We start from the raw sequence: 23,804 nt of genomic DNA on the forward strand, positions 1-23,804 counted from the left end.
TGAGTCTGTGATCACTTATTTAATGCGTATGAATATTAATAAATGATGGACTCAAAATTGCACTTGCACAGTATTTCTTTTTGTTAAGCATACATACACACACATACACAATATGCAAAATATTAACTTTTTACTGCTGAAATCAGCTAAATAAGGGAACTATCAACAAAGTGAAGAGAAAAAAGCCACAATGCCACAAGTGTAACCAAACTTGAATCTAAATAAGTAACAAGAAAGTAAAAATAAAGCAAGAATAAAGCCATGAGTAATCTGACAATTCTGCAAGACATTTCTTGCAATTTCAAGATTGCTCAGAAAACAAATGAAGACACTAAACACAAAATGTTGCAAGAGAAAAAAAGAATATTCTATGAGAAAAAGTTCTATGTTCCTGAATGTTAAAAGGGAAGTCAAAACAGATCAAGAATAGATTTGTGATGTTACAAAAAAGAGATGGTTTTAATGTCCTGTCAAAAAAATCCATAGACTCAATTCAAAATGAAACTGAATTAGACTTTTTCAAAAACAACAAAAAAGGAAAATCGCGAGGATACTTTGATAAACTAAAAATATAACAAGGGATAACATTGGAATGTTACAATAAACTAGTCACATCATTAATATAAACAAAACAAGAAGAAACAAAAATACAGTAAAAAAGTGATCATCGTCCTGAACTCATTCAATCCCAAAGACGTATTTTTACGTTTTTTTTTGTTTGACGAGTCATGACATTCAACTGCAGATACTTATTAATATTTTTTTACATAGTAAAGAAAGAAGATAATGTAATGGCGGCACTTCCTGTAATGATGAGAATGAAATAATTCAAACGTCAAACCTTTTCTTGGAAACGATTGTGTCAGAGAATCGAATGTGCTCATTTTTAATGCTACTCATTATCCAATGACAAGGATCAAAAACCCCCCAGGAGAAAAAATGTTCCCATATTATAATAATCTACTGTCTCGGAATGTATAACGAATCACATCAGGTCCATTTTAAGCACCAACCTGAGATGATGCAAACCCGCTCTTGCCGTCCGCTTCAGGCTTTCTTCTCCCTGAAGGCGCTCAGGTCAAAGGCCGTGTCCATGAACTTTTTCAGCTCATTCAGGTGTGTGGATTTATTTCCCGTGGCGGGAGCGGCGGCGGGCTCCCTACCGGCGTACCTGCATGGAAACCACATTTTTTTTTAATGGCGAGCCGTCAGGTCAGAGAGAACGGGCACGTCCTCACCAGACGGGCCTCTTGTTGGCCACCACGGTGAGTAAGCGAGGCCTGACGTAATTGTAGTAACCCGTGTTCTTGTGCTCCTCTTGACACCACAGCAGCTCGGCGCTCTTGTGTTTCTCCACCTCCGCTCTGACCAGGTCAAAAGGGAACGGGGAAATCTGGGGAAAGAAGAAATCGGATCGCTCACTGTGCTGCTCTTTTCGTTCTGAAAATTCGGGTACTACTTGAAAGAATCACTGCCCAAGTAGAGTTCTGTTGTATTTAACTTTTTTTTCGACAATCTTCCTTCACCTAGGTAAAATGTGAACATTAAAACCGTGTAAAATGTTATAGTGACTTAGGGCCAGATTATGGCACTTTAAACATCGGCCAAAAATGACGAAATGGACGATATCTGCCTATGATTTTAACTTTATGTACGCTAACCATTCACAGCAGTTGTATACAAGTAACACTATTACACATAAATCCATACCATAACCTTGTATGTGTAAATATTTATTAGTGCTTCTTTATCACTGTCCATTTCGCCCTATTACTGCTTTTTTATTGCCTGCTTTATTATTTGCTCTATTGTGTGGAATGTAAGTCTACTCGGAGAAGTGAACAGAATATGAATTTTATTGTGTAGTTTTAATATACATAATATGCATATTGAAAATAAAACCCTTCAATCTTGTATGTTAATATCATGAAATTTGATGGGGTCATTTAAAATAAAGCAAATCTGAATGTTAGCAAGCAATGATTAGGTGAGCAATGCAAGGAAGTTGTACTTCACACAAAACAGTGACAGTTAGTTTAAAAAAAATACATCATACATGTTAAATATGACACCCATTCAACTAGCAATACAAACACGTATGATAAGAATGAATGTTTTGCAACTTTAATTGTGCCATGCGATGCTATGAATCGAAAAATGTACTTAAAAAATATATTCTTGTTGACCCCAGCTCTTCGCGGGATTGTTGTAAATTAAAATCTGCATATAATTGGCTCCTATTGAAAAGTACTGGCGTAAAAGAATGCCATTTTATTTTTCATCATTTTTACAAATATTCAGCCACTTTATTGGAAATCAGTATTTATTTCAGCACCGGGGGTTGGCTATGTAATTGGGTGTCGTCGTGTTGTAGCGCACCTGCTCTAATCTGACGATGGCAACTTCTTTCTCCAGGTTCTGTTGCTTCCGCTCTTTGGTCAAATCATAGTAAACTTTACCGGTGCAGAAGATCAGCCTTCTCACTTGGTCCGGATTTTCACTGGACGGGCCCTCGTCCGGGATCAGCCTTTTGAATTTAGTGTCTATAGAAGGCAAATCCAATTTCATTCCTTTTTTTTTTAAACCTGACATGACATTAATAAAGAATAGTTCAACGTTTACCTTTGGCGAGGTCTTGAAAATCGGACCTGGCATCAGGGTGCCTCAGCAGAGATTTGGGAGTGAATATAATCAGCTGTGAAACAAGAGAAGAACATCTTGTTGACAAAACCTGAGTGTTCAGTCGACCGCAACCACAACTGAGACTTTGTACTGAAAAACTATCACGTAATATTCCCTTTTGACATCTTCACTAATTTGCTTGGGGTAGTTTGTTTTCTCATGCTCAATGGAGCGTCACATTTGTGGGTGACAGGGGATCACTTAAGACATTCACTGTAGCTGAAAAACACTAAAGCTGTGCATAAGAAAATAATTATGAAAATATAGCTCTTAATTACTAATGCAAACCATATCATCCCGAAGGAATTATGCTGACTACTATTTACAAGTGTGCATTTAAGTTATGGAGCCCAGGAAGACGAGTTGCTACTTTGGTATCAACTAATTGGGACCCACGCAAACAAATCAACAAATACATAAACTTTTCATAACTTTTTTTTTGTTGTCTGTCATAAACACGTTGCTAAAATGAAGGAATGGGAAACACGACAGTTTGTCGTGCTTTACCGGCTTCCTGAACGGCAGCAGAATCTGCCGTCTGAGCACATGACAGTAGTTAGCAGGCGTGGAGCAGTTGACCACGATCCAGTTGCACTCGTACAGCTGCTGCACTTCAAAATCTCCGTTAAATTCCTTCATGTGAGAAGAAGAGGGAGAACATATCAGGCTTAGCCGCAAAACAAACGAGGCGCGCTCTAAATCAAGGCAGGGGCAGGTCGGACTTAGTTTGGGTATTTTTGCAGGCGCATGCGAGGAGGAGGAACACGGCGCATTAAAAAAGGGACTTTTGCGCCGTTGTGGGAGTAAACACGGCCAAGTTGACTCTGCGCCTCTTTTTTTAAAATCATCCACAGAACAGTTAGTATGTGTTTTGGGATTTATTGATTTATTTAGCTTTTGCACTAGAGTTATTTTAAGGTTTTGATGTAACTGCTTGGAATTGTGCAGGAAGACGTACAGGAAAGTGGTCTGGGTCATCTTTGCTCATTTGCAGGAAGCGCTCAGGGCGAGCTGAGGAATGTTCTGGACCCTGAAGACAAGGAGGAGAGAATTCATTGTCACGCTGCGATGAAATCAAAGTACTGATCTTGACCAAGTTACAATCAATATGAATGTAAATGAAATAATAAGAAATGCCACTAATCCGTCCAAACCACCTAAAAGGCGTTGTGTTAGTAGCTATGTTGTATAACTGTATTTGTGCCATATATTATAGCAAACATAACAAAAACTAAATAGAAAACTAAAAGACAAACATTAACCATGGCCAATAACAGATTACAGTGCACAATAATCAATGACTTTTTAAAATCCTGCATTAAATCATTTATAACATCTCAAACTAATAGTAATAACTAATACAACCTGAGCTAAAATGGAGCATTTTTTGGAAAAACAAAAAACCTGCAATAAAAACGAATTAAAACTTATTTAAAAAGCCTAAACAAAATTTAAAAAATATTATAGGTGGTTAAAAAGTTAAGAAAGTTTTCATTTTTATCATACTGTTATATTACAGTTGTACTATCATCATACTTTGAAATTTAATTGCTTTTTTATTATATATTGTTTTTATTGTATGTATGAGAAACATATTTTTAAAAATGCTAATTATTATGTTTTACTCCTACAATTCGAATTGTTAAAAGTTTTTTATATTTTTGAATACGTTTGTATTGATATTTTATTGTGTTTAATATTTTTCATTAAAAATGAAGCATTTATTTTACTATTTTGCTCATCAATCATTATTATATATTCTTATGAACGTAATATCATGCTATATTTCATATATATTCGATGCATAAATCGTTTTCATTTATTATTTACGAAAACAAATTTTGCTCCCATTTTCCATGCCGAGAACTCAAAATTCCAAGACATATTCTCCTTACACAAAAGGCCAAATTCTTTCAAATTCTGTTCCCAAAGCTGCCTAAATCGATCTCCTTTGCCGAGATGATAGATCGGCCTTGCGAATGTGAGAAAATCAAGATGCCGCTTCGCCCGCATGATTATTGCACATGAGTGCCTTTGACCTCCCACTAAAAATCCCCTCTCACCATTCCCTCCATCCCATGCGGGAGGAGCAGGACGATGCCGTTGTGGCGGACCCACTTGGCCTGGCCCGAGCTGATGAACTGGTCGATGATGCACTGGGCCGTGTTGTGGAAATCTCCGAACTGCGCCTCCCACAGAACCAGGGCGTTGGGATTGGCCATGGCGAAGCCCAGCTCGAATCCTGGATGGGGAAAAGGCGGTCACGGGGTGGGCGGGGCGGGGCGGGGCGGGGCACCCACCGAGGACCCCGTACTCAGACAGGGAGCTGTTGCAGACGGTGTAGGGGGCCTGCTCGGCCCACAGGTGGTTCATTGGAACACAGATGCGTTTGTCCACCTCTTGGTCGTGAAGAACGTGATGCCGGTGACTAAGACACACGCAAGTTACACACAAAAGAGTTGTCACTCGAAAACCTTTCACTGGTGCACCCGCGCTTTCATTTACACACACAGTATGTCATCTGTCTTCTGGGGCCCCATTAGTGGGAAAAATAGGGCGCACGCATTCCCACACCCAAACACGTCAAGTTTGCTGCGCGCCTGATACACACGCTCAAGCGGAACGCGTCAATATGCTCGGCTCCTGTGAGAAGAGGATGTGAGCATGCGACGGAAGGAAAAAAAAACAAAGTGGGGGGGGGGGGGGGGGGGGGGGGCAAGATGAAAAGTACAGCAAAATAGAAAAAAAAGACTTCTGCAAAACGTAGGAAAGAGCTTTGAAATAGAAAAGTAGAGGGAGAATGAAAGACAACACAAAAAAGAAAAGTGTGGTAGTTGTGACATTAAAGTACAAATATGTTATTACTGTACAGTATTTAAGTACTATTTTTTAGGAACTATATTGAAGTGAGTTGAGGACTTTCATTTAGACAAGTATAGTGTCTTTCCCTAGCTGTGTGCCAAGTAACTACAGCTGAGTGTGTTGAGGAGCTTCTTTTGCAAAATAGTAGTTCCCTGCCGACATCTCAGTCAGTCAATAAAGTGAGTTGACGAGATTTTAGACAAAAGTAGTCCTTCCCAACCAAAGGTACTGCTTTAAAGTGGGTTTATGAAAGTCAGTAAGACCATTGTAGTGCTTTGCCACCATCTTTTGGCTTTCAGTAACAAGGAACTACAAATAAGTGTGTTAAGGAACTTCATTTTGGAAAAAGTGGTCCTTTGGCACTAGCTTATGTCACTTTGGTATCTTGATATCTTTGAGACAATTAATCACAACTTAGGAAATTGATTAATTTAATGTAGCCAAATGTAGTGCTTTGATATTTTGGTACAAGGAAAAACATCTAAGCAGGTTGAGGCACATAATTTAGACAAAAGTAGTACTTTGGCTCCAACTTTTTGAGACTAAAGTAGCACTTACCACCATCTTTTGACTTCTTGGAGTCAAAGAACTGCAATTAAGTGAGTTGAGGAACTTCATCTTGGCAAAAGCAGTGTTTTGGCACCATCTTATGTCATCTTGGTACCAAGGAAGTACAGTGAACTGAGTTGAGGAACTTCCATGAGACAATAGTAGTCCTTGCCACGATTTTTTTACATGTTTGAGACAAATAACCACAACTTGAGTAACTTAATTTTGCCAAAAGTATTGATATTTTGGTACAAGGAAAAACAACTGAACAAGTTGCGGAGCTACAGTTAGACAAAAGTAGCCCTTTGCCACCCTCTTTTGGCATTTAGTTAGCGAGAAACATTACATGAGTGGAGGAATTTTATTTGGACGAAACTGAATTGGAGAACTTCATTGGACAAAAGTAGTGCTTTGCCACCATTTTTTAACCTCCTAGTACCAAGGAACTACAATGAGTCGTTTTGAGGAACCTAATTTAGTCAAACGTAGTGCTTTGCTACCATCTTTTGACATCCTGGAACCAAGTCTTGGCGCTTCATGTGCCTAGATAGCGTATTTTGTATTTTTGTCATAGTGACACAGACCGACCTGAAGGTTCCCCTTTCGACATCTTGCCCGCTCAGTCGAACGTGGATGCCGTCTTTGAGGAGCGACCCGAAGGCCATGTACTCGCCCAAAGCCCAGTCCATCTGACCGTTCCTCACCAAGTCTGCTCGGCCGCGCAGGATACGAGACAGACCTTGGAGCGTCGCGCCGAGAAAAGGGGGAAAAAAAAAATGTGATGAGCTAGCAGAAAAAGTCAAATGACAGGTGGCGCTGTCAAACGCCGACATTAAAAGTCTGGCTGATGTTGGGATTTCTTGGAAAGGAATTCCAAAGTGAATAAACCGTTTGCACAACTTCTGTATTGCTCGCCTGCAAAATTAGGGATACAATCCAGTGGGATCTCATGCTATACAATCTTCCCTTGTTTATGATGGTGATTACGTTCTAAAAATGACTCACAATAATGTTGGTAGCTTTTTTTCATTTACTGTGTTTTTGTTCATTTGAATTTTTTTTTTCATTTTTTATTGTTTCTTTTTACACTTTTTTTTTCATTTTTGTTTTCCATACACAGTTCATTTATATACATGCTGCATAGTCACCAAATTAGGCTAATGTCAGCCTTATGAAAATTGAGATATTGATGTTTTAATTCTGCACTTATTTCCCCTTAAATTGATATATACTGTAACGTAGTTAGGTTACTTAAAAATTGAAAAAGTTACAGCAATTTGAAGGATTGGTTTTGAGTTTTTCTCAAATCGTTTATTAATGCTTCATTTTCATACACTTTGATTACAATTACTTTTTGTAGAAACCCCCAAATCAACATCTGTCAAAAATTCATATTTTCATCACTAATCTCTGTGACATAAGTTTGGTTTTGCAAAAACGCATCACATATATTCATATATATTTTCAAGTATATATTTTTTTTTTAATTTAAATGCTTTTTTCATTAATCATGACTTTTTCATTGTTTATTTTTTATTATGATCCTGTATATGTTTTTTCATTCTCAGTATTTTCTTGTTTTCATTTGAAGGTTTTGGTTATCATGTACTGTAAATTATTCCATTTATTATATGTTAAAAGGCAGTAAACACCTTCCACAATTAGGCATTAACATTTTACTTTTTAAAAACCTTTTTTTGTTTAAATACACTCTCAAAAGCCAAACCTTTGTAGATGAAAAAAATGACTACATTTTTATAGAATAAACAAAATACCCTAAAAACTGAATGACCATTCACACATTTTCTTCATCCATATGCTTTACCCAGAATAGTCTTAATATTTTCCTATTTAAAAAAAATACAGGATATCTTACAGGGTTGCACACAAAAGTTATTATTAATAGCTCACTCCACGCATCAATATTTTTCTGGATTTGGCCAGGGTTACAGATACAATGTGGAGGAGATTAACTGAAAATGGCCAGCAATCAGTTATCGGAAAAAAAGCAGCTTCTTCCTCAGCCATCAGGACACGGACAATGAACAACGAAACAAAAATGAAAAAAAAGTGATGCCGTGAAAGGTGTCATATTGTGAAAACGCTGGATATACAAATATATACAAACATGCACTTATTTCGTGATTTATGAAGTTTATCTCACCAGGATGGATGTTAAAATCCTTCAAAGGCACAGAGCTGGCGGTTTGGCCGATATGTTGCAGGACCTCCTCATCCAGTCCTGTGGGGGGGCAACTCATGGTCTTGGGTTCGCCTTCTGCTGTGAAGAAATCTAGAAGGGGGGTGGAAAACATTAGCAGATTTTTTTTTATTTTTTAAATATAAAAAAAGACGGTTTGTGTACTCGGCCAGGGTGAGTCCAGCCAGTGTCGGATTTGCGAGATCTTCTCGTCCTTGGAGCTGCTGTATGCCTCCTCGCATATCTTGTCATATTTGGCCACTTCCTCCTGCAAACCCAACACTTGAAAATCTTGAAATTCACCCCCCCCAAAAACATTAATAATATTCTTTGGTTATTTTGACCCAGGTTTTGCTTATTTAGCAAAAGTAAATATTTTGCTTATTTAGCAAAACCTTTAAAAACTGCAGACAAATGCTACAACTAATAAGTATGATTACTATATATAAGCTATGCAGAAGTATTCTACTGAAAAATTACATTCAACTTGAATTTTCAAATGGGTCATTTTGATCCGCAACATAATAGGAGGGTTAAATTAAGCAACAAATTTGCTAATTTAGATTGGTTGAATTTGTTTCAGCCGTAAAAGGATACCTAACTTATTTAACCATATTCAGCTAGAAAAATTCAACATTTTATATATAATTTGATAACAATCATTCATATACTATTCATACCTTTAAAAATAAATTTTTCCATGTGCTGTCAACTAAAAATGACAACAAATACGGCTCAGGTAAGGACCAGTCACAGCTCACCCGTTTTCTGGGTTTGATCATGTGACGTTTACAAGCTGAGCCGTGATTGGTCGTTACCGAGTCTTGAGCACATTGTCGTTTTCTGCCGACGACAAGAACAAAATGTGTTTTTAAAAGTATTAATTGCATATGAATGATGGAAAAACTATTCACTTTTAGTGGCTCCAAATGGCTTCATACGTTTTTGTATCTCTTAATTATCCACTTACAACTTTTGTAAAAAAAAACTCAGACAAAATTAATACACATATAATCCTGACGAGTTAAAGCTGCAAATTCTCATGTTAATATGATGTGTCAACCTCAAATTCCTGCAGCGTCACCACTCCATCGGCAATGAGCTTGTCCGAGTACTTCTTCAGCACGTGCTCCTGCCGCCGGATCTGCTTGTACATCAGCGGCTGAGTAAACAATGGCTCATCCATTTCATTGTGGCCAGAACGCCTGTAACACACCTGTCACAAGCGCACACATGCACATTTAGAAATATTTAAATGGTCTCTTTAACTTACTCCCGAAATAGGCATTTTCATTCATCTTGAGCTAAATAATCAAATAAATGATTCCTTTTAAAACGAATGAATGCATCAATTCCTGTGACGGGAACGGGATAGTTTCCTTTTCAAATTAAGAGCAAATTGATTGAAAAATAAATCAACTTATTGCTGCATAGTCGTAGCAGTATTTTGTTAAGTTTATAAGGATGCAGATTATTATTTGTAATGTAATTTTCTGGCAGACAGGCCAAAAATCAAGAGCTATCATCTGGAGTTGAATAAAATTTAGAGCAAGGGTGTCAAAAAACGGCCAGCAGGCAAATTCTGGCCCGTAAACGGGCGTAATCTGTCCGACATGATTTTGCATAAAGTCTAAAAATGAACAGAATTTTTTTCAATGAATGAATGACAGTGATGTATTGCTTGTACTGTTTTGGACAGCATTAAAGCAGAATAACAAATCTGTTTTAAAGATGTATACATATATATCGTGATTTTAATGAAAAAAAATGGCTGAAAACTAAATAAACCAATACATAATCCGACAGTGTACCGTACTTTCCGTACCACGAGGCGCAAACAAAAAGCCTTTAATTTTCTCAAAAATCAACAGTGCATCCTACAATCCGGTGCAACTTGTGTGTGCAATGAGTCCCAAAATTTATGAATACATTATTGTGCGTATTTGGTAAGCCCTCCTGACTGACTGTTGGAACATTTTTCGCTGACACACGCTCGAAAGAGAAAGAACATCTACAATACATACACTAGCGGCAAAAAAACTGAGAACATTAAATAATAAATAAAATACATATGGCGGCAACTATAACCAATTTGAGATGATTATATATTACGAATAGTACATACACTGGGAGCGATAAACCGGAGAACGAGGTACCTTTTATTACCAACTGTATGTTGGAGCATGCATCCTATGTGTGGATTAAGTATGGAAATAAAGCCCATAATTAAGACCGCGGCTAACGATACGGTGCGGAGAATACGGTAGTTGCGGGACGGACCAGGTCAATGACGACGTCCTTGTTGAAGGCGTTCCTCCACTCGGCGGCCACGCGGCACACGTACATGACGGCCTCGGGGTCGTCGGCGTTGACGTGGAAGATGGGGGCGTTGACCACTCGAGCGACGTCAGTCGGGTAAGGGGAGGAGCGGGCCATCCGGGGGTCTGTCGTGAATCCGATCTGCGGGGGGGAAACGGCAACGTGATTTTGAAAAATACGTTCTGTCATTTGCTCAGTGCGTCGACCGCGGTCGCCTGCTGAGGTAGAGTTGACGCTGTATTACATACGAGGGGGTTAGGGCCATAATATCCTAAGAATAATACACTGAGAATGTCCCTGAAGCTAAACAGGGTTGGGAGACCACCTGGGAAGAGCAGGTCCTGTAAGCTTCCAGGTGGAACTCAGGTCTCCCAGGAGTTCAGTAGATCAGTCCTCATTGACATTGTGCAAATCATGCAATCACCTTTAAACTCCAAATTGTTGCGCAATCAGAGATAGAAGCAACAGAAATGACCTCGGCCCTAAAACACAGTTGTTTACAATCAGGAGCTTCTCACTATCTCGTAGGCAAAGACGATTAAGTTGAACATTGTTACGATCGTGCCTCTGGAAGGAACCTCAAAATAAAAGCATACTAAGGTCATTCGTCTAATTCATTACATTACTTTTTATGGTAAACAGTGGGCCCCCGGGTTACGAACTTAATCCGTTCAGCGGCTACACTCGTATCTCGAATTGCTCGTATAGCGGGCAATCCAAACCCATGTTAATTCGTGAATGCGTGCAACGCGCCGAAGCCATAGGTAAAAACGACACACTGTATACATATAAATTTGAGTGACATAATCTGCTGCACACTTGCGTTATATAATAAATACAATGGATAAATAGCTTTTACCTTTGAAATGACGAGACTTGAGCTGGATGAAAGCAGAGGGGGGCAGAGTCCAATGCTCAAAGTTAACACGGTGATAGATATGCTATTTGTCTTACAGTGTTACAGTAACTCTTTCAGTCAGGGTGCAAATCACGCAGATACTAAAACATCATCCTCTTATTTCTTTCTTTACCGCTGCTACTAATTTTAGAAGCTATGTCTAACAGATAAAGTTTGCAAAGTCTTCACAACATTCCGTTTTTCACTAATTTTCTCTCCTTACTTCCATCCTGTCCCATCAAGCTAGATAAAGGCGTTCGGCCAATAGCATATCGGCATTTCTGTGATTGACGTGTGACGCCGGCCAATAGCATCTCCGTGAGTGAGACCGGGTGACCTTAATCGACCAATAGCATATTCGCATCTCCGTGACCGACTGATAATTATTCGCACTTTTTTTTTTAAACGGTTGGAATGTATTGACAATTAATTAAAAAAAAACACACATTTAAACCAATGACAATTCTTTGTCCTGCAATCGGCACATTTAATTTCATGTCAGCTGTTTTTCCCTTTAGCTGTACAAACACTACACTTAAATGGTAATATATTTAGACACCGTGAGTGAGACAGTCAGTGTGACGTTGTAAGACCAATAGCGTTCACGTTGCTGCCACAAGTATCTACTGATGATTGATGATGTCGCTACTGTTGATTTTATTGACGCAATTAAACGAGAACATTTCTACATACTCAATGGCCGGCATGTCGAATTGCTCGTAAGGCGAGAGGTTTGTTCGTAAGCGGAGGACAAAAATCTCTCTGATCCACGCTCGTAAGGCGAATGTTCGTAAATCAGGGTGCTCGTAAGGCGGGGGCCGACTGTACTTTAATTTGAAGCATTGACTGGTCTTCTTGTAACGTTTTACTACAATGGAGTGGATTGACAACCACCGCGTTCTCTCAGTGTATTTAGTGGATTGACAAGCAGCGCGTTCTCTCAGTGTATTTTATTGCACTTCTGGCCCAAAAGGCAAAAAAAAAAAAAAAAACCTCCAAAAAAACTGATCATCGAATCCTTAATGGTCACTTCCTGGTCATTTTTCTCTTCATTCAGCGATATTACTGCACCCCTTTTTAAGTACCGTATTTTCCACACTATAAGGCGCACCTAAAAGCCTTCATTTTATTAAAAAGCTGATGGTGCGCCTTATAATCAGTTGCGCCTTATATATGGACAAATATTGGGATTGGGATTGGTAGATGGGGAATGAAGTGATAAAGTAAGCTTTACCCGTTTCTTTTGTGTGTTTACAGTTGAACAAGGTTGCTCATATTGACATTTCGTTATTAGAGTTATTCTTATTACTTTGAGTATTACTATATTGTGATTGAAAACATTTCAAAATATGTCATTAATTGAGGGTGCGCCTTATAATCCGGTGCGCCTTATATATGGAAAAAGTTTCAAAGTATATCATTGATTGAGGATGCGCCTTATAATCCGGTGTGCCTTATAGTGTAGAAAATACGGTAATTGCCCCAATTAAAAATATGCCAAAAAAACATAGAATTAATTTGACCAATGTTATCCCATTACCTGGTTATTGACCACCACGTGGATGGTCCCATGCGTGGTGTAAGAGGGGAGTTCACTGAGGTGGAAGGTTTCATAAACAACCCCTTGGCCTGCAAATGCGGCGTCTCCGTGCATCAAGATGGACATCACCTGGAAAAGCAAAGAGTCTACTTCGCACCACGTTTGAAACCAAACAAGAAAGCTCCTCCTTAGGATGACGCCAACCTTTTTCCCAAACGTATCTCCTCTGTAGAACTGCTCGGCTTTGGCCTTGCCCTGGACTACCGGATCCACAGCCTCCAGATGGGAGGGGTTGGCCATGAGGGACAGGGTGATGTTCTTGTCCGTACCCCGGTTTATTCTTTCGTGGTACATCCCGAGATGATATTTGACGTCCCCGGAACCCTATGGGATAATTAGAAGCAGGTTAATGTAAAGGTATGTTGAGAAAGTCTCCGACTTCCGTCAAGGTGACCTCACTTCATCCGCAGCCTCTAATTTGGGGTCAAACTGACAGAAGATCTGGTTCAAGTCCTTACGGATCACATTGGCCAAGACGTTAAGTCGACCCCTGCAAACACAGTAATAGGTAATAAATAGTGAAACAAACCACAATGAATGACAAATTTGGACTAGCTTAATGCTAACACACAATGCAAAATGTCATGGACTGGCTAATGGTGTTAGCATTGTTGTTGCAGTGGTTGTAAGCAACGTATGGTAAAGATTTCAGAAATTGAATCCCAACTTTTTCATCATTTTTCAAGTGTCTGGCTAAACGAGTGTTTAAAAAAAATCTGAAATGAAGTTCTATTGTACTCAATTACTTTAGAAAAGTAGTTAGTAATCACTTCAGTACAATAAATTCACCAGTTCCTTTAGGCATTTCAGTACCTATAGATTACCGAAATTAGAAAATTACTTCAGTAGTAATTACCTAAAGTAATTGATTAGTACTTGACTAGTACAAAGTAATTGATTACTTTAGTACTTTTACTTTAGGACTTAAGGATCTAAAATAATCGATTACTGAATTTCTTAATTATTCTTTTTTCACCAGCCATTGAAAAATTTTTTCTTTTCATAATTAATTGGGGTTTTTCAAAAACTATTTTCAAAGAAGGATGCTTTATATTAGCTTGAGTAAAATCTAGGAATTTTTGTAAAATTGTCAAATAAAAGATTTTCATTTTGACTGTTATAATAGCTTTTTTTTTTCTTAAGTCTTCTCATAGAAACAATTCTTAAATCTTTGAGCTTTTAGCTTTAGTTCTGCCCATCAGCACCATTCTCCAGCAGAAAGTGTACAACCAATACTGTGTACGTGCTAAAGATTTTATGGTGACATCCGTGGTGAATATTTAACTTCTTCAATGCCAAGCGTTATCGGAAAAGAAAACCTCTAATGGGCCAGTATATTGAGCATTTTTTCTCACCTTTCAAGGCCTACAGCATAGTGTGCTATGTTTATGTAAATATGGGTGCTTCATATGAAAGACTGACTTCCATTCTTCAATTAGAATTGATGTAGGTAATAGCTGTGTTGTGAGGAAACACTGCCATCCGATGGTCACAATTAGCACTACAGTGCTTAATTGGCTTATATTAGCATTAAAAGCATTAGTCAAGGGTGTCAGCTTTTCTCCATAAAAAAAAGTGTTTGACGAGAATTTCATTTTTATTATGTTATTACCGTTTTAAAAGACGAGAATTCTCGTCCATGACACTGAAAGAGTTAAGAAGGCATAATAATTACCGATGCGGCATTCCCATGATCACGCTGTCGATGCCTGCAGCGCTGGAGCTGTCGATGATGGTCTTAAGCGCCGGGATGAGGACTTCGCAGCCTTCTAGACCAAAACGTTTCTCCGACGATCACTTCCTGGCCAGGAAGTCCTCAAATCTACAGTATGTCAATAAAAGTACAGACATTGAGATTCATATCGTATTTTATTCAGTTAGAAAATACCTGCTTACGTGGTTCCTACTAGCATTGTGCTATCTGTGCGTTCAAGAATGGCTCTACAGCAGATTTTCAATTGGTTGCTGACCTCGTTGATCTGATCAGGCGAGCGAGCAGCGTTCTCTTCTCGGCACTGGTGAAGCGCATGATTCCAGGAGTCTCAATCTTCTGACGGATCCATTGGCACTGCTCCACGTTGTTGATGAACATGAATTCCACCCCCACGTGACCACAGTAGGATGACTGGAATGGAACGATGGAAAAAGGAAAAGCGTGTAACATTCTTTGCTAGCTAACGCTACTGATGGACTTCATGTGAGATGTTTTGCTTGTGTCTGAATACTTTGACTCATTCATGAATTTTATTATTTTGTCCCAAAATGTTTACAATCCAAGTGTGTATGAATTATTCTTCAAAATTATTGACCAATCTAACGTGCAGAAAATTGCTAACTTTCACAATGCGATGCTAACGGTTGAGCAAGCTTGCTACTTTTGGGGTCTCCTGAAAAGTGGTTATTTTGGAGATGGCCATTTTTGAATTAAAGGAATGAAGTATTCATTATTTTCCAACGTCACAGTAAAATGAAGAAAGAGAAACATGAGGCGCCATGAGTTGCAGATCCCCATATCCTTGTCAAATATAAAATGTTCGTTACTGCCATCTTGTGGCTCAACAGTATATGTCAGTGGTTCTTAATGGGGTTCACAACAGCACTTCAAGGGGTAAATAAAATAAATGAGATTCTAGAGTTTTTGTAGATATAAGCATGTCTAGTTGAATGCTGCACAATTTCATTTTCAAATTAAGAGTAAATAAAATGGAACATGAAGCAGTTTACTATAAAATTATGTTTTAGTGAATTGTATTTTTTTTATAAATAGATGTGCATGGTCATTAAATACGTGACATGAACTTGACGATGAGCTATTAGCTGGCTAACTCTAGCTTATCTGATTGTTTTGCTGAAATTCCCTTTACTGGAGCTTCATCTAGTGGATGCATAACAGCATAACTGCAGATACTACAGTAGCTTCTATTCTATGCACCTTGTAATGCTGTGCACATTATACATGAACAAAGTGCACAAGGGTTAAGGGGGAAGCCATTGCGTACCTCAAGTCGTCGTATGACCTCCCTGAGAGGAAGAGTTGTCTCTCCACCACCAATGAAGGTTGTGTGAGGTAGACGGAAACTCCGGTCCAAGTCGGACTCATGCAGACCGTAGAAACCTAGAAATAAGAACCACATCATTTAAAATCACGTGGACAAAACATCTGCGCGATTGACTTGAACATGTGATAAGAACCTATTTTGCATTCATTCATTCATTGCAATGTCTTTTCTTCTTAGACTTTATTACTATTTTCCTTTTGTAAGGTAAATACGGTCATGGTATTATTTACGCCGTGCATTATCGGTATCGGCGCAGAGGTCAAGCAGACCACCCGAGAGAGCTGCTCAAGCTCAAAGCTCACTAGGCGCATAAGAGGAGACAGGTGCAAATCACATTAACAACAAGGCGAGGAGAAAAACGGGGCCGAGAATAGATTCATGTACTGACCAAGTAAAGGCCTCATTAGCTTTCATTAGTCAGCGATATCAGCGTTGGGAATGCGCAACCCAGAATGCAACACACGCTCTGACGCAGCGCTTCTCAAATGTTCTTAACGACCAGCGGTAGGTTTTTAAGATAATCGTAGGTCTAATTATTATTAAATGATATTACATGGGGGGGGGTGGCACTCCTCTGGAGGCTGCCATGTTTGTTAAAGCTATGGACAATGGTATATACAGCACCCCCTGCTGTCAAACTGTCAAATTTTACACATTGTCTCTTAAGTATGGATTTAATTCTTAAGTATCTGAGAATTAATGTCCTTGATGTAACGTATTTTCCGCACTATAGGGCGCACTGGATAATAAGGTGCACCCTCAACTAATGACATATTTTCAAACCTTTTCAAACACAATAACTCTTAACTCTCAATAGCATAATAACTCAATGTCAATATGAGCAGCATCGTTCAACTGTAAACACACAAAAGAAACAGGTAAAGCTTACTTTATCACTTCATTCCCTATCAACGAATCCCAATCTCAATATTGATCCATATATAAGGCGCACCTGATTATAAGATGCACCATCAGTTTTTCAAAAAAATAAGGCTTTTAAGTGTGGCTTATAGTGCGGAAAACATGGTACTTAAGTATCGATTTAATACTTAAGTATATGGGATTTAATGCCCGGACTCTATAAAAAAAAAAAAAAAAAAACGTGAAAATACGTCCCCGGCATTGAATGCATTTAACACAATTTAATCAATATGTTTTCATTAAAAACAATGAATCGTTAGAGTTGGGAGACTGAAATCAGAGCATTTCCACAAATCGAAGTTACAAAACGGCTTCATAAAATTGTTTTGGGATTACTTTGATTATCGACTAGCTGCCAATTCATCTCGACAGCTCCGCATCATTGATGAGTGTGAGCTTCTCACCCAATTTGTCGATAGTGGTGATGAGATCGGAGGGGACAAATGAGTCCAGGTCAGCGTCCAAGATCCCCAGAGGGTCCAACTGGGCAACGTGATGACCGCGGATCTGGAAACAGCACAGAGACGTGATATAATATCAGTTTGTCATCATAACGTTGAGTACGAACAGCTCCCGAGGAACCCTGCGGGGGATTTTCTTCTGTCATTCTGCCATGCGCTTCCACTTTGCGGCAAGTATTCAGGACGGATAGTCATTTGATTTGTTAGCTGGCTAAGGGGAACGTGAGCATCTGTTTTATTTAGCCAGTCTCTTTGAAAAGAGCTGTTATGTATTAAAAAAAAAAAAGGCTGATTTACATACTCCAGTGACAAATTGTGTGTTCTTTTTAACACCTTTTTCTCCAACAAGATGGATGCATTTTTTTTTTTGCACAGTTTAATTACAATAACACACAAACTGCATTTTATTGGAGTGTATGGATACTTATTGAGAAAATAAAAACTCATTAAACATGGAATAATCTTTAGCCAACTGTAATTGTCTAATTGGTTTTGAACTTACTTTCACAATATCGATGGAAAAAATATCAATGTGGGTGCTAAATTAGCTTTTTGTTTGTTTGGCAGTAAAATAAACCAATTTGTTTGTTAATTATGATGAAAAATGATGAATGGAGGCAACTGGACTATTCTTATTTATTTTTGTGATTTTTTTTCTCATTTTCAACCAAATGCTGGCTTGTGCAATTATGCCATTAAAGTATTGATATTTCATACTCCCCAACACTTAATATTAGTCCAATAAAAATCTATCCTCTCTTAAGTGAAGTGAAATTCTAATGAGATGTATAAACTTGAGTTTAATAATGGTTTAAGGTTTTTAGTATTTGGAGAAAAAAAACCTTGAGGCTGTTTTTTCACATGGGGCACAAATTGATCTTTTGCTAGCCTAATAGCACAAGTAGGTAATCTTGGAACATTTTGGGAGAAGATGAAAAATTTATTGACAAGCAAATTGGGAAACTGTGAGAAAAAAATGTCAGTGAAATAAATTTGCTTGTTAATTTTTTATTTTCTCCCAAAGTGTTACAAAATTACCTAGCTGGGGTATTAAGCTAACAAAAGTTTGATTTGTGCACCGCTTGAACTTGAACTGTGCACAAATTGAACTTTTGCTAGCCTAATAGCACAGCTGGGTAATTTTGGAACATTTTGGGAGACGATGAAAAATTAATTAACAAACAAATTGGTTTATTTTACTGATTTTTTTGGTTAGTTTCCCATTTTCTACAAAAAAAACCCAACAAATTTATTTTAATGACTGTTGCAGGAATTATATAAAATTTGGACAAACAATCAGGCACAAATTTGTTAACTGATTATCTGATATTAATACGTATAATTGTCTATTACATTTTAATCAATGGGAATGAAAGGCGGAGTATCTGATTCTGCTCCAATGTAAATAAAATTCTTAATGGGTAAATAACTTAAAAACTAAAGAAGAAAATTAAGCAAACATGTGAATCTATGCTTTCATTTGTAGGATTAGGTGATGACAACATTTTCTAAAATTGGACCTTTGGTAAATAAGCTTTCAAAAAAGGCATATTGCACTTTTTTTTTTAAACTTTTCTTTCAGGGTTCATTATGACGCCTGCTTAATTTTGTTTGCATAAAAGACGCACTTACTCTTGCATTCATTTTTGAAAGTGATGACATATTTTTGGAAGACATTTTGAAGTATATTGATGTTGTGCGTGTGTGTGTATGACCTGGTAAGCTCGGATGAGCGTGTGCACAGCCAGGTGGTCCTCCACCACTTTCTGTGTCACGTCTGGCGAATGGGACGCCACTCGGCCCTGGAGGAGGGCGGATGGCCGTCTCTCCGCCTCTTCCCCGGTTGCACAAGCGCTCCGAATGTTCCGGAAGAAGGCGTCCCACGACTGCGAGACAAATCCCGAGGAGGGGAAACATGTGTAGGAAATGTCACAACTGCTGATGGAGAGGTATGCGGAGAACAGTTTTTTACTGTAACGGCCCATGTGATGTACTGTCAAAGATTTTTTTTAAGCGTGTGTGATCTAAGAGTAAATTACAGTGAATGAATGAAGTCAAAGTATCGTATATATGTTGCCAACGGTTACCTGATGGACATTATTATGATCTTCCAGCCAGGCAAAGTACATGTCCTCCACATAGCTGGAGCTACTGGTTACCACTGGGGAGGGCGTGGCATCAGAAGAGCATGTTCTCCTGGGATGAGGTCTCCATCTGGACAAGATCCCTCCACCCCCAAGCCACCATCGACCACATCCGCCGCTCCTCAGAACGCACGCCAATGTTCGGAACTGACTCATAGCTGAGAGGGAGAGAGAAAACAATTGACACTTGGGTTTTGCTCCTCTTTATATTTTGCAAGTGCAATCCGAATGTTCTTTACCAAATATGTGTACGTAAAATTCAGCTTTGGAGATCACTGTAATGACTAAATATCCTTGTAGATCACATTATTGCATTGCTTTGGATTTGAGATCAGCACAGCTTTTGAGTAGAAGATAATGATTGGGAAGTAGATCTCATCTTGTCCTGTCAAACGTAAATTGGACAAGTTTGGGGCTTTATGTTTGAAACAGCGTGAGACCCGGCGTATACATCTTTCCACTGTTGTTTCCATTTTGTCTTAGCAAGACAGCAAAGTTAAGTGTGTCCCACTCAACCACATCATTGAAAAAGTCAGGATGTCCTCTAGAAAAGCGCAATAGTACTTAGTAAGGTAGCTTGACTGAGTAAAACTATACAGAGCAAAAACAAACGTCCAATACAGTGGACATAAATAATTAAGCTGGGTTTCAGAGGACGAGAATTGTATCAACAAAGTGTATATCGGAATCGTGACAAGTTAGCACTGAGTGAATGGTGAAAATCGTGTAAACAATATGTTGACGGCGTTTCTGGTATAAGCGTTCAACAGCATGGACCACATCTCATTTCGTATGCTTTTAGATCATAAATTGTGTTTTTTTGTGTGTGTGTGTGACTACTAAAAATGGAAACAGAAGCTTTGGGGGGGACAGTCTAGACCTTATTTTGGTAGAACAACGTAACATGCAATCTACGGTTTTTGATAAATGCTCGGAAATAGCTGCTAACTGCATTGCAGTTTGTATTTGCGCCAACATAAACTGGTAAAAATATTACTAACCATACTGTGTCAACGCAGTCAACAAATTGCCTTTCATCATATCAGGAACTTGTTTTATACAAGTGGAATGGATTGAACGTCCTAGCGGTGCCTATTTTTTGCAGAACCGTTCGTAATAATAGCAAACATTTTTAAAAGTATGCACCTTTAAAGTGAATGGAAGTCAACGCAAGGGGATAAGAGTCATTGACAGCCTAAAAGCACAAATTCAAAACACCGCGTTGTGCTCCTCACCTGTTCTTGCTTTTAACTTTGTCTTTGTTATGATGCTCGTGAGTGCAATGTGACGGGACCACTAATCCTCTGTCTTCAATGTAAATCCCCCATAATCTGCCCTCTGACATATGTGACGTGCAGACAGCAAATGCAAAGGACATGTAAAAAAAAAAAAAAAAAACACACACACACACACACACACATGTGCATTAACGTTTACCTTCGGCGGCTGCGACGTCATCGCCGCAGACTTGCAGTTGTGTGGGAAAGGTGAGACAAGGAAGGTGACACAAATTCCAATGCACTTGCAACCCCCACCCGCCAGTCAGGTGCTACATCCGCACAACCATTTGCATTCTTGGGTGACAGCGTCAAGCACGTATGCAAACTTCGTAGGACGTCCCCACAAATTAAAACATTCGCATTCAAAGCAATGATCTGATCTGACAAATTACGTAATTCGAACTAAAAAACTTCCGAATAAACTTACTGGACCGTTCCATCCAATGTGTGCAATGCGCAACGTAAACATTAGTTTAAAAAACATTAACACATAGTTTGCGCAGTAAGGTGATAGCAATTTTAGTGAATCAAATTCGGGAAGTACTACGTTCCCTCGTCACACGCGGATCGGGTACTGCGGCTTTACTCTTATCTCAGATTTTCATTTATGACCATAACTTTTTCTTTTCCAGGTTTACATTGCTATTTTCTGGCATTTCTTTTCTCCCTCTTAGGTGAGAACAGTCAAAAATATCAATTTCAATAATAAGATAATAATCAAACTCTACATGGCTTTTCATATCGCTTATGTTTATGTGTTTCTTGATGGCATATGTTTATGTAAAATGTTTCTTGGTTTCTTCTTCTAAAACACACCAGTTTTATTTTTGTGAACTAACCCCCGTGATACACAATTGAACACAATTTGCATTTTGTTGCTTGTCAACACCTCATATATTTAAACTTTAGCGAAGGCCAACATTCTTTTACATTTTTGTTCTCAAACATGTATTTCTATACTTTTACTTACTCTACTTTTTCTTCACCACTTTAGAGAAACATGTTTGGCAACATGCTATTAGCATAAATACTGTGTTGCTAGTGCTTTTTGTTTTTTTTGAATTTTTGCTAAATATATATATATATATATATATATATATATATATATATATATATATATATATATATATATATATATATACACACACGTTTTCACGTTTTCTTCATCTTTTACACATTTTTTGTTACCAACACCCCTTTTAAACACTTCTTAGCAGCCTATTTGAAAATTTGCATCGTTTGACCTCACAATCCCAATGGCCTTCCGAAAGGAACTATAAGTACAATGCGGCCCATGATATTTTTGAGGAAGCCAGAAGAGCGGTTAACTCTGTACTGGTAGTCAACCCAATGAGTCTTCAGTGAACCCAAACTGCATGTTTTTGGATTGTGACAGGATGCCAGAATAGCAGAAAAAACACAGAACAAGAAATTCAAACTGCAACCCGCTAAACCTCTGTACTCTTTTGCTCTTTAATCAAAACGGAGTATTATTAAACTGAGTATTATTATATTTTTTAGGGGGTGGAAGGGGGGCAGTAGCCCATTTAAAGAGGCTAGGTTAAAAAATGGGCAAGTGGTTTCAGATTGATGGGCTACAAAACAATCAAATAATTGGTCCGGCCCAATTTTAAAATGCTGTTCTTCATTTTGGCTTTCATCATTCAGAGATGCTGGCCGCTAGCCGTGGGGGGGGGGGGGGGGGATGGGTATAAAATATAATCAGGTTGACAGAATTCTTACTCATTTGTCTTATGTTGTCATGACTCCAATTAGAATTCCAGCCTAAAAAAAAAGTACCTCGAAACCGATATCGAAACGATACCGCTGCAAAACCTAAAATTACATGTAAAAGCAAAACAAAACATGCAACATTTGTAGTATTTTTGGGATTAAAAAACATATGGGAGAAGAGGTTATTACGCTACACATGAAAAAAAATAACTAAACAATTTAAATTGAACCCCATTTTGTGTTTAATAGTGCACGGTATTAATGCCTTAAAAATCCCCATCATGTATGATACGGAAACCCAGGGACTCATTATTTGCATGTGTCTTTGCCGTTGCTCCCCACATGACCCGCAGAAGGAAGGGTCAGGCAATTATGAACAAAAATGCCATTTTGTCGGGGCGACTCTGCTCCCTGACAAAGACTGAGCGAGGGCCATTTGCTTTGTGGCGTTTTATTAATAGTCTTCGTGCTTGCAAAGACCTGCGCCGCTGGCTAACATACTGCAGCCTCTGTGTTAAATCACCTCCTGTTTAGGATAATTACCATCATGACACGGGTTTAAAAAAAAAAAAAAAGGTGGACATTTTGCATGTGAATCCGTGTTGTTGACTGCAGCGACTCTCCTGCTGATCAAAGCTCAGAGAACAAGTTAATCTTTAATTTCGAGGACACCAGCAAAAATAAATACGGCACAAAACAAGCCGATCCGGAGTGAAAAGTCAACAGCGTCCGGGTCCAACATCCCCAAAGTGACTTTGTACCAAAGTCTCGTTTGGAGGCGCATAATGCGTAATCCACTTTACGTGAGCCGAGCCCGAGCCTCGGTGCCGTTTATGGATTTCCAAGTCGTGACGCTACTTAGGAAGCCTAATTCATCTAATAAAGCATGTATGAAGGCCCGATTTAATTTGCGGTGGGAGCGGAGGGCGCACGCGGCCTCGTGGAAATCAATCACATTTCACGTCATTCAATAATGCATGAGTTTATGAAATCAAGTGACGGATCTGCGAACACTTTGAAGAGCCGGCAATAAAAGTTTTTGTGATGTCACAATGACCTATGAATATTGAAATTACAGTGAGAAGAGTGCAGAAG

General features: G+C 38.6%; 1 protein-coding gene across 1 annotated transcript; it reads right to left on the minus strand.

The window, feature by feature from the left end:
* Positions 1 to 6: 6 nt before the first annotated feature.
* Positions 7 to 20,713, minus strand: ogdhl (oxoglutarate dehydrogenase L). The gene is given in 23 exon segments (XM_088421901.1): positions 7 to 1,171; positions 1,239 to 1,393; positions 2,380 to 2,543; positions 2,623 to 2,695; positions 3,190 to 3,315; positions 3,641 to 3,712; positions 4,746 to 4,924; positions 4,983 to 5,110; positions 6,682 to 6,832; positions 8,258 to 8,386; positions 8,459 to 8,561; positions 9,357 to 9,509; positions 10,574 to 10,753; positions 13,051 to 13,179; positions 13,255 to 13,434; positions 13,510 to 13,600; positions 14,786 to 14,932; positions 15,081 to 15,235; positions 16,110 to 16,225; positions 17,495 to 17,597; positions 19,267 to 19,437; positions 19,639 to 19,853; positions 20,697 to 20,713. Coding segments are annotated over 22 exon segments (3,042 nt in total). The 5' UTR covers positions 19,852 to 19,853; positions 20,697 to 20,713; the 3' UTR covers positions 7 to 1,047.
* Positions 20,714 to 23,804: the final 3,091 nt, after the last annotated feature.

The sequence above is a fragment of the Hippichthys cyanospilos genome, chromosome 8, assembly GCF_059441005.1.
Source record: "Hippichthys cyanospilos isolate Australia breed blue-spotted pipefish chromosome 8, RoL_Hcya_1.0, whole genome shotgun sequence".
NCBI classification, from domain to species: domain Eukaryota; kingdom Metazoa; phylum Chordata; class Actinopteri; order Syngnathiformes; family Syngnathidae; genus Hippichthys; species Hippichthys cyanospilos.